The 15,920-nt window shown below is 37.7% G+C and overlaps 1 protein-coding gene and 1 non-coding gene across 3 annotated transcripts; one reads left to right on the plus strand and one right to left on the minus strand.

The window, feature by feature from the left end:
- Positions 1-529: 529 nt before the first annotated feature.
- Positions 530-12,006, minus strand: LOC124153360 (protein IMPACT-A-like). Of its 2 annotated transcripts, XM_046526470.1 has the most exons (6): positions 11,805-12,004; positions 11,444-11,676; positions 11,026-11,274; positions 10,763-10,922; positions 10,594-10,691; positions 530-788 (listed from the first exon to the last, which is right to left on the minus strand). In XM_046526470.1, exons 1-6 carry the CDS (start codon positions 11,826-11,828, stop codon positions 707-709), a joined length of 846 nt encoding a protein of 281 aa, XP_046382426.1. In that variant the 5' UTR covers positions 11,829-12,004; the 3' UTR covers positions 530-706. The 2 variants fall into 2 exon arrangements, with proteins under 2 accessions (XP_046382426.1, XP_046382427.1); XM_046526471.1 differs by lacking the exon at positions 10,594-10,691 and having other exon boundaries at positions 724-788; positions 11,805-12,006.
- Positions 9,339-9,442, plus strand: LOC124154773. The gene has a single exon (XR_006864025.1). It is a non-coding gene; the product is annotated as a U6 spliceosomal RNA (small nuclear RNA).
- Positions 12,007-15,920: the final 3,914 nt, after the last annotated feature.

Genomic DNA, 15,920 nt, shown 5'->3' on the forward strand with positions numbered 1-15,920 from the left:
GCGTCGTAATTACAATGCCCCACACTCACACCTCTTACTCATTCTGGATTGCCTAGTAGGGACTTGCCACATCCCTTGTACCATGCATAATGAGTTCTGATTAAAGCCATCCAGTTCCTCTCATTTACTAATCACCCTAGGGAACACGGAGACTAAAACTGGCATTCCATTTCTTCAAATCGTTCAAAAAAGTTTACCTTGTTTTTCACTACTTTCCCCTAATCAGCCCTCCCTGCGCATATACTGTATTTAAGTTAGAGGTTCAACGAGTCTTTTTATCATATGCATGTTCAATGAGATAACTGAAATCTTTTACTAGTAAATATGATAGTTAGATAATGTCCGTTTACTAAATACGTATACGCACATCAAATATTTGGAGGGAATAGAATTATCCTACGACCCAAATGATTTTTCCTATTATTTACCAATGCCATGAATAGGAATTCTAGGTCAGTCCCTTATCCACCCAATCCTGCACCAAGTATAGGTACACATTGTTTTTCCACAAGAGCCCAAAACAGTTCAGTACATTAAAATATTCTTTATTTACAATTTTTATCAAATCAATGCTTACATGTACGTACTTACAATCATTAAGGCTGATGTCAGCAAGAACTTTATGATAACCACCGAGCACCAGGATGAACAATTTAATATCTGTTCACCAGACAAAAATGTACAGTACAATATCCACTGCATGAACTCACTTCCTTTTTTTTAATTGCTTTCCACTCACTGAAGCTGGATCTGTTTGTTTAATGTGACCCGCACTTTCTAGAACCAACCTGAAAATGCAGTAACACCAAGTATTTACACACACAAATTCAGAAAAAAACCTTTTTATTTATTATGGACCCTTAAATTTTGCAAAAAAGACGTAAGTTTTAAATGTAGAGGAAAGGCACAGGGATTTGTAATTGTCGGGGTCTAGGAAAAGAAACAATGAAAAAGGGGGAAAATACATTTGCATATTGCTAAACCGGTCAAGAGCATATTGCACCTTCCTCAAGTAAATAATCATAAGTACCCTTTGCATCCCAAATAAAAATGCAGAAAAAGATTAAAGCTTTTGATAATAGTATGGTTCAATTGATTAATTTAATTTAAAAAAGTCAATTAATTAATTGAAATTAATCCAATTGCTGGAATGCTTTCAAGGTAAAATTTTATCAAACAATGAGCAGCAGCAACATTATCCAAACCAAGGCTGCAAAAAAACACATTCTGATATGTAAAGATTCGCTCTAGTAGTAATGGGCATTTTTGCTTTGGTAAGAAAGAGTGAGGAGACACCTAACATTAGCAAACTCTTAAAAAAATCCACCAAAGATGGCTCAGCTTGACATTATATCAAACGGATTAACTGCAGCATTTCAAGGTTCAGGCTCTTCAGAACCAAATGGATGCATGAGCCTTGAGTGATGGTAAGCTAACACTCATCTCCATTTGCTGAAGCGATATGATGGGTCTGTTATATCACTGATTTTGATGCAAACTTAGGAAATAAAATGCTTAATGATATCATACTTAGTTTCTAATGACCTGGTGCTAAGAAGTCAATCTTCATGCCTTATTTCCTCTCATATGGGAAGTTAGTATGCATTAGGGGCCAAACAGAGGAGGGATAAATGGTAATAAGGCATGGCCATATTTATGGTTCGCAAGTCAGAATTGTTGAACACACTGGTTAACAGAGAGAGTTAACAATACCTTGATTAAACAAGTAGGAGGAAGTAGGTCTTTACTCCACTGGCACCAGTACAAGATTTAAGCTCCCATCAAAGACATTCCCCAACTTGTGACCCTATTGGCTGCCTCAAGGCCATGTGGTTGATCTAATTCTCCACCATTTTGAGCCTCCATGCTCCCATTGTTAAGTCCCTTATGTAACTCCACAATGGATTCTATCACTCACACCCAAAATCACAATTCATCAAAAGAATTTGGTGCATAGAAGGGAAATATGTATACGTGTGGACAAAAAAATCTGCCTAATTCAACCCGTCCCTGGTTATGTATTTTGAAATTAAAAAATGACAAGTTTCCACTGCTTTTCATGAGTTGATGAGTGTTCTGGTTCATTTAATAGCTCTAGTGGAAGCTCTCTTTGAACAAAAACATCTCTCTCACAAGAGTGAAAACAACTAAGAACGCATGAGGTTGATCCGCGAGGCCCAGGAGTAGCTGAGATGAAGCAAAATAGTCACTGTAGTCATTCACATCATCAACTAGTTAGCGAAAGGACTAAGGTTGCAGGTTTTTTTCCAAATATTACTCAAAAAAGTAGGTCATGCATTGAAAAAGAGAAAAATAGAAGTCTCTTTAGTTTCTAAATTTTTTCGCAATGACCAATAAAAAAATGAGCCCATGGAGTGAAAAAAGAATTTAGCCTTCTTTTTCATTTTGAAATAAAGCTGTGTGGCCAGAGATTCTCTACTGAGGATATTATAAATGATACATACTACAAAATATATTGTATTATTAATGTTTTGAACCCATTATTGCACCTCAATTTTATTTATATATAAATTTCAGCAAGTCCTAATTATGATTACCTAATATCTGATGTCATTGAAAAAACTTTTACATGCCCCCCAAAATAATACATTCCAGAAAGGTGCTATTGCAACGTGTATCCTGAATAACCTAATACTTGAAAGCAAAAAGGAGTTATTATAGTTTTATACTATTCTATAGTTTTATACAGCTTTTGAAAAAATTAGCACATTTGAATATTTGATAAAAAATATCATAGTGCTGAAAGCATACATAATCGGATTGTATATTAATTAAACGTAGCACCTAGTGTATTATTTGATACTGCGTGGATTGGCAATCATCTTTTCTTTCAGAGAAAAAGAACAAACAAATTTTATATCCATTATCATATACAGAAATGCGTTAAGATAATAGTTAGGTAAGGTCCAGTCTTAACACATTCAATACAGGCCCGATTTTCATGAACGTTGTCAGAATCGGTCGATAAAATGAGAAAGAAAAATAGAGAGTGGTTTTCGCGCCATAGCTTCCGTTCAAATACTGCTATTTACAAGTGGTGCACACAGGTCGCAAGAGGGAAGCTTGCTGAAGGCCATGCACTCGCAAGTGGATATCAGTCAAGTACGGAGGCACAGAAAGGCCCTCGACGTCCGACCGGCAGAGCACGTCAATTGACGTGCTCCGCACAGAATGTGTTAACTGATAATCTTCATGGAATCAAGCCGATAGGTGCATTCAAGAGGAGCGACTGCTCAGAGTGCCGCCACAACAGCAGTGGAATTTCCCTTTGAATGTGACCACTATGTACTTGCCTGAGCATTGGACCGGACCTTTTTAGAATTTGGAAAATTTTTGTTGTACTAGTCTATAGAGACCTAAATGCAATTCATATTCATCTGCTGAAATTTCGTTCCTTTGAAATAAATGGAATCCGTGCACCAAGGGCCCCCAGTAGTCGAACCAAAATTGTTTTTTTTTGGGGCTGAAAAGACTCATTCCTAACGACAAAATGTTGAAGTAGAGTCCTCCATGTTTTCCTCCAAGTTATAAAATTTCATGTTTATATGTATCTCTATGCATTTACAAGATAATCCGTTGTATAATCAGTCTACCTCAACCCGGGTCCATGCTCTGCTTCTTTGTGAGTGAACTACGTGTAGTGTGTAGGCTTGCTGACGAGAATGGCCTGCCCCACCTCTCCATCATACACTAAGTTGCCGTCCCACAGACATCACACCCGTTGGCCAACGAGAGAGAAATATTAACAAGACCAATCCAAGATCAACAAGACCACTCTTGATAACGATGTGAAAACATTGACATCGGTCGAGCAAATTAAAAAGTGTGGAAAATTATTACAGCTGCTTGTATGATTACTATCGATGAATTTCCACAAAGTAAACTTGTCAACAATCAATCTGTTGAAAGAAAATAAATTCTGCAAGGCCGTACTCTTTTCTGGGCAAAAAAGGTGGTGGGAGATGAGTGAGAAGTGAGAAGGATGATAGTGGGGTGATACTCAAAAATTAAACTGAAACACAATTAAGAAAACAATCGCACAAGCTCCCTCACTCAACTCACAGATTTGATCACAAAAGGAACAAAATTCTGCATAGGTCTCTAACACACACAAACTCAGGTTAACGAAGCTTCTGCTTATGCCAGTGATCCGACCTACTCACGCCAAAGAAATAGACAAAAATTATAAAACTACGAAAATCACACTCACGCACCTCACGAATTTGCTCTAAGGAACGAATGCCCGCGAGGGATACATGCACTCACACACAGGTTTGTGAAGCTATCACTTATGACGGTGACGGTCAAAAGCACGGGAGTTAGGGAAGGGAAGAAGGGTTGCAAGTCCCCTAGAGTGATCTCCGACACCTGGTGTTTCTCCTGCCAAGCAGGCCTCCTCAAAGGAGAATGCTCATGAAGTTTGAAATCTTAAGCCACGTAAAGACCGTTGATGGATTGTGGTGCATGGGTTGAGCCAATTGGTTGTACACCAGGGCAAGGGTGAGGTATGGAGCCAATAATGGGGAAGGGTCGGGTTATCAATCTGATTGGCCAGCAGTCGATAATGTAACATCGCCATTTTTCTTTTAGCATATCATGGTTTATAGTAACAATAAGGGACTCGCCATATTGTAAATTTTGAGAATAAACAATAGACCTTAGGAGTGGAAGCGTCGGGAGTAGGAAGGTAGGAGCGGGAAGCCGAGGGCGAGGGCCATTGTAGATAAAACCATCAGAGAGTACGGTCGTGCAAAGACAGCACGCAAATATAATTGTAGATTAATCTTGCACACTGAACAGACGTGCAAAGAGAGAGCACGCAAGTTTTTGGTAGAGGGAAGTTCCAGAGTGTGGCATTGTGCGAGACATAGCCCATGTAGAAAAGGATAACTGGCAAAGGAGCTGGAATTAAGGAGAGGAATGGAGATTTTACAACAGGACAAGAACCAAAAAGCTGAGGGCCCACCATGGATAAACACCACGCAGGCTGAGAGGAATTTCCAGACCACAGAGGGACAGACCAACCTGTGTCTACGAATAATTGGGTTGTAACTATAAACTTTTATTTTCATATAAGATACAAAAAGCCATAAGGCAAGAGGTTTTAATTGGCCAAGAATTAAGCTTGTGACTGGTATCCCTTTGTATCAAGTAATAGGGTAGTTTCCTTCATCAAAGAAAACGAAGGCATTGATTGCGATTCGTTACCCACCATTAGTGTATTCATAATACACAAATTATTTGTTTTTTGAAATACCGGTTTAGACGAATGGCAAGGGTCAAATTTTATCCTCATTTGAAAAAGGCCAGATTGGTGCCCATGCGATTCCACTCCGCATGACGTCACAGGGACCTAGTTTCTACACGAGAGGATAGGAGTTATACATCGTCTGAGGTTACCATTGCATGCATGAGGCACAGAGCTCAGGGAAACATGTCTTAATAATCACCCATTAAAACTGGCTAAGGTCGGAAAGTTTTCTTCGTTTGATAAGGTATTAATAAACCTTTTTTAAGCCAAGCGCTACCATCCAGCAAGGTACTCAGCTACCTCCTAGCAGCCTGCGACGTATCACCGTTAAGCCTCGCCTCAAGATCACCTCTTCGGGCGGGAGGGGGAACCAGAAATACGACGTACGGAGATATTTCCCGGCATTCATACTTAAGCGTCGCGTTTTCGCGTGCTTGAAAATTTTCACTTTTCATTTAATCGCAAAAAATAGATATTGTCATTTAAAAATCTAAAAGTGTGAAATACGTACTCCAGGAGTAATAATCTTTCGATTAAGGCAATAAAAAAATAATAGGAAACCACCCTATTGGAGTTTAAGTGATGAAGTGTGGCAAATAATTAGACAATATATGTACTTAAAAGAAGAAATAATTATTCATGCATCAAATTTGTGTCTAAATTAGAATATACCGTTGGTCATGACCTAAGGGCATGAGGATTAATTTTGATTATTTAAATTGTCTATAAATTGAATATGTATTACATTTTGTCACGTAAATTGCAAACGTATCTCTAAACCTACAATGTTTCATGTATTTTCTTTCCCGACTAGCAAGCCGGGGCAAAGCAATTAAAATATAAGGTAAGAGAAGATATTGCAATCATGGTTTCTTTCCAGGTAAAAGAATCAATAATTTTTCGTGTTACATATTTATCCACAACATGTGGCATTTTGCATATTAATTTGTAATAATTTCTTGTTACAATAATTATGACCACCTTTCACAAAGCTACAAGGCACTGAAATCCAGACAATCCTCCAGGGAAATCTTTCCCCTTCTACCAACCTCGGAGCATTCTACATACAGACTTGGAAGGATTCAACATTTTGCAGGAAACTTAATGGCCATACCTTCTGGTGCGAAAAATCCACAGAGGAAAAATCATTCGCCTTGACCGGGATTCGAACCCGGATCCCTCGATTTCCGGCCGAGTGCTTTAGCCAGTTAAGCTACCGAGGCGTCATTCACCCCTGTGGAAATTTGTGACGCCTGGAATGACGCCTTGGTAGCTCAACTGGCTAAAGCACTCGGCCGGAAATCGAGGGATCCGGGTTCGAATCCCAGTCAGGGTGAATGATTTTTCCTCTGTGGATTTTTCGCACTATTTGTGCATTGCGGGTGACTCCGTAAAAAGTTATCACCGTGGCTAGTCCCGGTATACTTAAATAAGGCCATACCTTCTCCTTAGCAGCATTTCCAGGGTCGCTCAATTACACCTCTGCCCAACAGCCCAAACTTCCTGGGCCTGCTTTTCTTGTATTGCGCTTGTTTTCAACCCTTTACCCATTTTTCCACGACAACAACGCTTTCTCCTTCTTCCCAGATATATGGGTCCTCCATTCTCCCCCAAACACGACCTCCCATTTCTTCTCCCACTTGGTTCCCCTCCAAAGTATTTAAAATAAACGTTTTGAGAAGAAGAAGTCACCAGAAGAAAATACAAAATGTATTGAAAGCGATCATGAGGTGAAATTATGGTATTTGAGGAAAATAACCGGTAACTTTAAATTCTATAATACATATGTTACACTCCCACCAGATTAGGCCAGAAAGAAGTCTCTATATCCATAACACAAACTTTCCAAACGAGAGTAACTGACTGGGTTGCTGTCCGTTTCAAGCAGGTCTGTTTCAAGCTTTGGAGGACTCTTGAAGCTCAGAAGATGGGGCTCAGGAGCAAGCATAAATTGCCAAGTTTGATAGCTCCAGACCCCCCCAGAATTTACCAGAAGTGTTAAGAGTGAATTCGATACATCATTTGTACTAGTTTGTGAAATTGCACTAATTTCCTATGCAATTATATAGTTTACTATGCACTGATGAGATAAATAAATAACTCACAGGAATCAACGACTTTGCAGATGTAAGGATGCTTCCCAATAGAAAAAATCACATTACTTTTGATTTGTTTGTATAATATAATATTATTTTTCATTGATGTGATGAACAATCTATAAGAAGAGGTGCAATCCATTTTTTAACGATAAGCTCTTTTAATTTATTATTGTATAACTATTATAATGTATTTCATTTCTTACTTATATGTATATGTAAATGTAATTAATCCTGAGATAAGTTATTCATGATCCTATGCTTTTTATTCACCCATCTTATCCTAATTCTATTTTATTTTAAGTTAAAGGGTACTCTTTCCATGTCAAAAGCACCACAATCAGGAAGGCGCTTCATCTTTTATTTCAGCACTAATGTTAAGGAGCACAAAGCACGCCAAGATGAACTTTTTCCCATTTCCATTAATTTCAATTTCAAAAATTTTTATTTCTCCTGGTGAATTATATTAAGGGATTCTTCTCAGGTTTTCAACCAGGTTAACTCAGTCCTATAGGTCTATGTTTCGAAAGACGACTTGTCTCCCATTTTGAAGACGTGTTACACAATGAATGTCCAATTTTGCACTGAACCAGATCGACCACTTGGCAAGCTCAACAATAAGGCTCAGGTGTCATCAAATTGGTTGAAGGTCGTTTGAAACTCTTTGAGTGTTTCCCTTATGTTTTTTATTCAGCTGATAACAGGTCTCAATGTATTCCTAAGATGGAAACAAAACGCTACTGGGACTGCATAATTTAGGAAGCCATCGAGATCTGCCTAAATCCCAAAAACTTCAATCGCAATACCGGCTTAGGTTTCCTGCAGCTTTCATAGTACCTTTTTGTTTCTGAAATAGCTAGGCTAGAAATGGAAAGGAGGTTCATACTCAAATGTGTCACTTACAATCCTGGAAAAAATACAGATATTTTCATCCCTACAATTAATAGAGCATCAAATATTTGACCCCAAAATGAATGTAGCATTTTAACAATGTTTTTTTTTTCAATAAAATCAGGTTTATCTATGAAAATACCTGAAATGGCTTTTTGAACGTTTGTGCACTACAACTCTCCTCCACATTTTCTACATACAACAGAATCCATCCCTATTGAAAATGCCCCATTGATTTCCTATAGGGTTAAGAAATACTATAGGAATTATGTAAATTCCTATAGGAAATTCAATTTCCTATAGGAATCACAATGGTTCCTAAAGGAACAATTAAGGTTTCTATAGGAACAATTAAGGTTCCCACAGGAACAATTAAGGTTCCTATAGGAACAATTAAGTTACCTATAGGAATAATAAATTTCCTATAGGTACAAGAAAGTTTACAATAGGAATGAGAAATATTCCCTGTTCTCCTAGGGCCCTCGGAGGGAGCGTTCGCTCGTGCTGTCATTGATGGTGGACAAATATGAAACGCAGACGGTGAGTATCAAAGCGGAAGAAATGATTCGCTCGAGGTCGCACCGCATGTATCTCATGGGGAGCGAAATCATATGGCATTTCAACTCAAGCAGTATTGGACACACGACCAAGTGATACGAAAAAGTGACTCGGCCCACTCTTTATAGGAAATGGGATCAGATAACGATCATATACATGGGATCGAGAGGAGCGGGATTTCATTATATCTACATGCGAAGCAGTATTTTGGTAGAAACTAGTCGCATTTGCTGGTAGCTTTCTAGTCAGATGGCTTTCGACTACCTAGCGTCGCACCTTGAATACAACTAATAATGCAAAACCTCAGTTAATCACCAAAATAAGAGAAAGAAGTGTATATAATAAATGCAATAAGTAATTACTAAATTTATCCTTGAAATGGTTACAAAATATATAGTAATAAATACTTATTTTCTCTCCAATCAATCGACCAAAGTTAGCTCTCGATGGCACTTAAATCCTGGTTTTGCATTTATAAATATTGGTGCTTCAGCTAACTTATGTTGCATTCCCGTTGGCAGTACTTATACAAAATTGTAACACTGAATCCAGAACTATACCGAGAAGATATGCAAGGCCCCTACACAAGGAGGACACGCAAAATCCTGAAGAATTCTACATTTTTGTGTATTCCTATAGGAAAATTGATTTCGTATAGGAATTTTTTTCCAATAGGAAAATATATTTCCTTTAGGAAAACATTTTTCCTATGGAAAATGTTTTTCTTATAGGAAAATGGTTGAGTTCCCATTGTAAAATAACTATAGGAAAAAAATTCCTGTAGGGAATTTTCACTAGGGATGCCTTGAACCCTCTTGGGGCTATGCTTCTTCCTGGGGTACTAGCAAGAAATGTGGAGGGTATTTTAATAAAATGTACAACTAAGATAAAAAACAATACAAAGCTATATTATTACATATCCATACGTGGTTTTTTTAAATTGATGAGGTTAAACTGGTTAATACTGACAAAATATTTTTTACGTTTAATGAAATATAAATATAATATAATAAGTAGCAAATTAAATAATGGACCACATAAGAAAAAATATATCGGCCCGCCACACTTTTTGCCCGAGCGGCAAAAGCCGATATATTCCACCCCACCACACTCAAAGGGTTAATATAAGATTTCCCCTCGTCTCCCCCACCATGATAATGTCGTATATTGCAAGGAAATCCTCCTCATCCACGTCTTCTGATTTCTCCTCACTTTCACTTGTACTTTAATTATCACTCTTATCCGATTCGCTATCAAAAATGTATGATAGAAATAGCAAAAAACTTTCCGTTTTCATTTGATTGAAGATGAAAGTTGAGATGTCTGATGGATAACCAATGTTTATAAACAAATGTACTTTCAACAACTCCCTAGCAACTCAAGTCGAAATGCCTGCTGCTACGAAATCCCAATCAGAGAATCCTTCATTGCATCTGAAGCAGACCGTGAGCCTAGTATGGTGTCATTAAGCATTTCATTTACTAAAATTGTGTCAAAATCAGAGTCTCAGGAATGACACATTTCAGGTGATTTAAGGCCCATCAGTTTAAGTTACTGAATTGGTAGAGATTTGCAGTACAGCAAGGTTCAGCTAACTAGTCAGTGACTGATTCACCAACACAAAATACAAATACATCCCTGATCGTTTTGTCATTGTTCAAAAACTTCATCAATAAATTGGCTGGATAAAAATATGAGTCGTGAGTTTTTTCATCATCTGCAGTAAAATTTTTGACTGCTCTCTAAATGCCAAACGGCTTAAGAAAATAAAAATACCTGGCTGCATTGTTTATGTGGCGAAATCTATCAGGCCCAAGTAATATTCCTCCATACCATCTTGTCACAACCACCAAAACATCCTTGACATCAAGTATCTGCAATGATTAAATTGAGGAATCAAATTGGGGATTGCGAAGGATGAAACATTCAGATGTTTTCGCATTACCTGAAGTAAATGTAGCAATCTACCACCTGCATGAGTTTCACCATCATCTTCACAATCTTGAATATAGGTTTTTGTGTCTTCTTTCAGTATTCTATAGGCGTATATATTGTGAGTAGCATTTGCTATCTTCTTTTCTTGATATAACTGGGACAATACTAACCTAAACAATAATAATAGATCAAAATTCGAAGAACAAATGCTGATAAAGCCATACATAAAAATACCTAAGGCGCTTAAAGCTCCTGAAATAAAATTAGTATTACCTAACCTGCTCTACAGAAAAAACTACGGCAACATGTCCTTGGAAAACGCTTCTTCTATCTGTTATCGTTTCCCCATGAAAAATGGTGGGTATTTCAAACTGGCCATCGTCTGTCCCAGTGTCAACAGCTGCACTCAAACATTCATTAGTCATACTGCTTGGATCGTTATTTGAATGTTCTTCTTTACTCTGTAAAATATCTCGCAGTTTTTCGATCCATTGAAACAATACAGATTCCCCAATATTTTCCCTAATAAATTAAAAAGCAAAGCAAGATTTACGTGACTGAAACCTTAAATATGAAGAGTAATCATAGTAAGGTTAAATAACAATATGTATACATCACGATACGGTCAATATTGAGCACTGGTGCACATCTGCAATGACTCCATATTAGGAATACTTATGCTGAAACTCACAAATAAATTTCTTCTAGCTGTACGCATATATTTTGCCGTTCTTGGCCTTTGAGCCACGGCGCTGACAGCTGATAAATTGGTGGGCATTCGGAAGGATATTCGGGTGGTAAAGTAACAAACAGTGTGACTTCATAACCGTTCTCTTCCACTTTCATACTGTAAACACGGCTAGCTTCGTCATCGACTTTCCACAAATCATTATATATGGATGTCAGCGCTTCTATTTCATCCACCTGAAGTTAAATAAATTAAAATAGCATTAGATTATAATCAATATAGTTCCCATCTGCGAGAGGCACCGTAACATAACAACAGGTGACAACTTCACATTAACATATTTCAAAATCAAATTGAGGATTACCTGTCTCGTTAAGTTGTCCTCCATATCTTTGAGTGTATCTCTATGAAATCTGACTATCACTTTGGTCCCGCATTTCCTTAATCAAAGTTCATTATTATGTTAGAGGTTATTATTTCATTATTATGTTGCGTAACGGAGTAACTTCGAATTCATGTGCAACACACTCGTGAATTACACGCTCTACGATCGTCATCGCTCGAATGGGATTTAGCGGATTCAGCCGATTCAGCGGATTCACGCCATCCACAGGATATCGGCAAGCAGACCAAGCGCCACTGCGGGTAGGGGAGGTTGTTTTGAAAATCTTGAAAACAGGTATTTTCAGGACTTGGGTTAATAATGGCAGAAAAAGAATCATTAGCTCTGTTTTCTTTGTTAGAGTTGTCTTCTGAATTGCCTCCATAGATGGAATGTGGTAATCGTGTATTTTTCCCGTGCCAGTATAATTTCCGATGAAGCTTCTAATATTAGTAAGATAATTTAGGTTTAGTAATTAACTAGATAATTAAAGTCAATATTTAAGCGTTTTTCAAGGAAAGAATAAAAAAATGTTGGCAGAGATTGGTTGGTTGATCGGATGGGAGGAATTATATAAGCTATCAATTTGTGAGAATGACATATACATCCCAAGTTTTTTTTGCCCAAAAATGTAAGCATCATTTCTGTAAAAGATGCCACATCAATGGAAGGTATTGGGCCCTTAAACAACCCCAGACACTACTGATAAAGGAAGCTCTAAAAGCAGGACTTGGAAGAATTATTTGACCTTACTTTTACCACAATGGATGACTTTTTTCTCTGAAGCATACAATTCACCCATAAAACCTAATTTTTGTCTCTCCCTTCCAATTTTGCTTCATGTGACCTTTAAAATAAATTTACTCCTATTCTTTCCTCATGAATACATTTTAGTTCCTCTTAACCTCATCTATATATCATTTGAAATAACATTTTTGGTCAATAATTCAGTAATACAGTTTACCTGAAACTATATGGTTGCCGATTTTAGGAGGTGCTAGAACAGAGTTATTATGTAGAATTCTACCCTAGTCTTACAGATTAAATTTCTGTGTGAATTGTATGAAAATTTGATATCATTTACATCAAGAATAGTGCGAGAAGCTTATATATAATAGCTACAATAAAGAAGTAAAGTACTCGAAAAATCTTCATGAATAGGGAAATTGCATACTTTTTAAAAACAATATGCTGATATACTACAGTAAACACTTAGTACCGCAATATACTTTTTTCCGCTTAAAATTCAGTTTATACACTAGAAAATGACTCCCAAAAGTCTCCCGAGTTTCGCGGGCTAAAAAATACCGCCCCCACTAATCTTTGGCTGTGACGTCATAGTTCAGTACGAGTCCAAGATCCAAGCCCAGTAACTGCAGGTTTGGAAGAGCCACGTTGCGTTTAAAGGAGAACATGGGTGAAATAATGAAAAATTACAAGTGGTGCATTGTTCCTCTGTGCAATAACACCCCAGAAAAAATTTTCGTCTGCATTCCCACGGAGGAAATTAGAAGAAAAGCCTCGATGCATGCCGTCTGTCGGGATGAACGCGGAAAATTAAGAGTATAATAAACGAAATGATAAACCCGTGTGCTATGTGAGCGAAGATAACTTTAATATAAATAATATTTCCATATTTCTTACTTGAAACTGAGATTTTTCGATCATTCGGCCGTCGTAGAATTAAAGAGCAACGTTGCTCTATATTTTAATATTTTGTACGTACGTTGATCCTCATGCATTCGAGTGCCAGCCAAGAAGACAGCGTTTTCTTCTACTATCGGCGTCAAAATGATGTGCCGCTGTACTTTGCAAATTTATACCCTGGCTTCACTGCATGCTATAATAATGAACTATACGTCATTTTAAAGAAAATTTTATCCTAAATTCTGATTTATTTTATTACGAAAAAATTCAAAAATGTAGACACGGCCAGTGCAATAAATGACTCCGCGCACCGAAAAATTAGCCGTTTTGTCAACTTCATGAACTTTGCAACTCAACCTAAGGAAAACTACTACGTCTACAGCATTCATCTTCCACATTAATTTACACTCATTAGTGCGGATTAATAAAATGGCTTTTGGGTATATTTAGAACTTATATTTTGTTATAAATTAATGATATTATTTAAACTCTTGTCCCATAGTTTACCCCGAAAGATAAAGGAAGTTGTAGATGGAAAAAGAATGGAATCCAGAGGTGGTCACAAAAAATGAATCGCAGCATTCTTTGATTTTATTCTACGCCGTTGCTTGCTTTTCAGAAAAAGTTGAGTCACAAGAGGAATGTTCCGCGGCCCTTGATTTGGAAACTGTGGAGATAGAGGATAAGACGTGTGGATCAGCAATTTCCATTTAGTTGGTTGTCAGGATAAACCAATGGATCCATTTAAAGGTTTGTCAGGCCATCGTAAAAAGATATAGGACTGATGCACCACAGGGGAAATGGGGTGTTTGAGGGAAAGTCAAACCCAAAGTTGCCCAAAGAATGCGCAGTTCTATGTTGCTCTTTCCCCAGTTAAAACCAAATAAAAATTGGATTGGGATGATATTTTCACCACGGGTTCCAGTGATAGTGAGAGTGCAGGTGATCATGGTCATCGTCGAAGATCATCCCTCTAGGATTTCCGATTCGGAATTTTTAAGTGACAACCGATCGCAATGACGATGAGCTCGCCTTTAGAGTTTCAGATATATTGTGAGAAAAGCTCCCAAAATATATTAGATTCTGTTTGGAAAACATTCACATTTTAATGCTAAATTAGGAAGGATTTACATTTTACAAAAGTAACTTATTAACACCTAAAGACGTTGTGTTTATTATATTGATCGAAGAGCGATTGACCGATTCTTTCTGCAGAATAGGAAGTGGCTTCGGGGTTTTGAGTCACAAGATGGTAGATTGTGTTGGAAGTTCGTCTATATTATCGCTACTAAATTGAAACATTAATAGTCTGGCTCCTTCAGAGCTTCCTGTCGCCCTCCAGGCAAGGTATTTTTAAGTTGAAAGTATCATCGACAGCTTCGAGGTGGAAATAAGTTCACCATAAGACTACCGGACTGCCAAAAGAATACACATTTCACATGAGTATACGCTTTCGCCAATATTATACGCAAGTCTCACTTTGTTATGAACTATGAAACATTTCAGATGCACATCAGCTACCTTTCCATTTCTCGGCATCGACTTTCCGCGCCAACGAAGTCTACAGTTTCACTAAAATACCCTGTTATCATGATGGAATCAGTAACAGGAAGCTTGCTAGGATCAGCTTAAGAATAACCATATTCCTTCATCTTTACGCAATCTATCGCTTTCAATGAAGAAAAAATAGATCAAATAATATCCCTGAAGTCACAATGAACAACTGCGATACGTCTGCACTTCAATAAATGAATCATAACCACGCCGTCGCATGTATAAGTATGCAACCTCTACGATGGCCGTGCCGCCGTCTCTCCTCGTACTGAACTATGACGTCATTTTTCTACCAGCCAATCATCGGGCGTTTTCGATTCTCACTTGCATTTGAAAATTCTCGTGAACTTTGATGCATTAAATATCGTAAACCACGTCATAAAATAATAAAAAACTTTCACCGAGGTATGCAAACATATATTTTTACATAATTTTGGGGCTATTGATTATATCTGAAATATATGCAAGTTCCCTATTGCCCAGAGTGGAGCTGAACCTATCCATGCATGAAAATAATTAACCTATGCTGGATGTGGTAAGTTGAAATCAAATGATAATAAAATCTGATACTACGTATAACGTTAACAAAAAGAAAACTTAAATTATGATGACCAACTGAAACTTCTCAAAATGATTTTAAGAGGAGCAATCAGCAGATGATTTATGGTAGAAATACTGGAACTAGGTATCACAAGTGAGTATTGCTGTTAATCCTTGGGCTGCCGGAGTTCACGATTTTAGCTGGAAGCGAGTGCAGAAGAGTCCACCTCTGCACAAGGCACCCCCTGGCTAGCCTTGTAGAGTTTAGCCACCTAGCAATTCTTATGGTGAGGGAAAGTGCCCAAGCGTAAGATATCCAGGCACAATGGAGTAGCCAGGGGGGGGGGGGTCCGGACC

The sequence above is a fragment of the Ischnura elegans genome, chromosome 2 (genome assembly GCF_921293095.1).
Source record: "Ischnura elegans chromosome 2, ioIscEleg1.1, whole genome shotgun sequence".
Classification (NCBI taxonomy): domain Eukaryota; kingdom Metazoa; phylum Arthropoda; class Insecta; order Odonata; family Coenagrionidae; genus Ischnura; species Ischnura elegans.

Excerpts from the sequence above, each read along its gene's own strand:
- LOC124153360 (XM_046526470.1), bottom strand. The coding sequence starts at position 11,828 with ATGGAGGACAACTTAACGAGACAG. Across the intron at positions 11,677-11,804 it reads AGGACAACTTAACGAGACAG|GTGGATGAAATAGAAGCGCT; the intron begins GTAATCCTCAAT and ends ATTTAACTTCAG. Across the intron at positions 789-10,593 it reads CACATAAACAATGCAGCCAG|GTTGGTTCTAGAAAGTGCGG; the intron begins GTATTTTTATTT and ends CTGCATTTTCAG.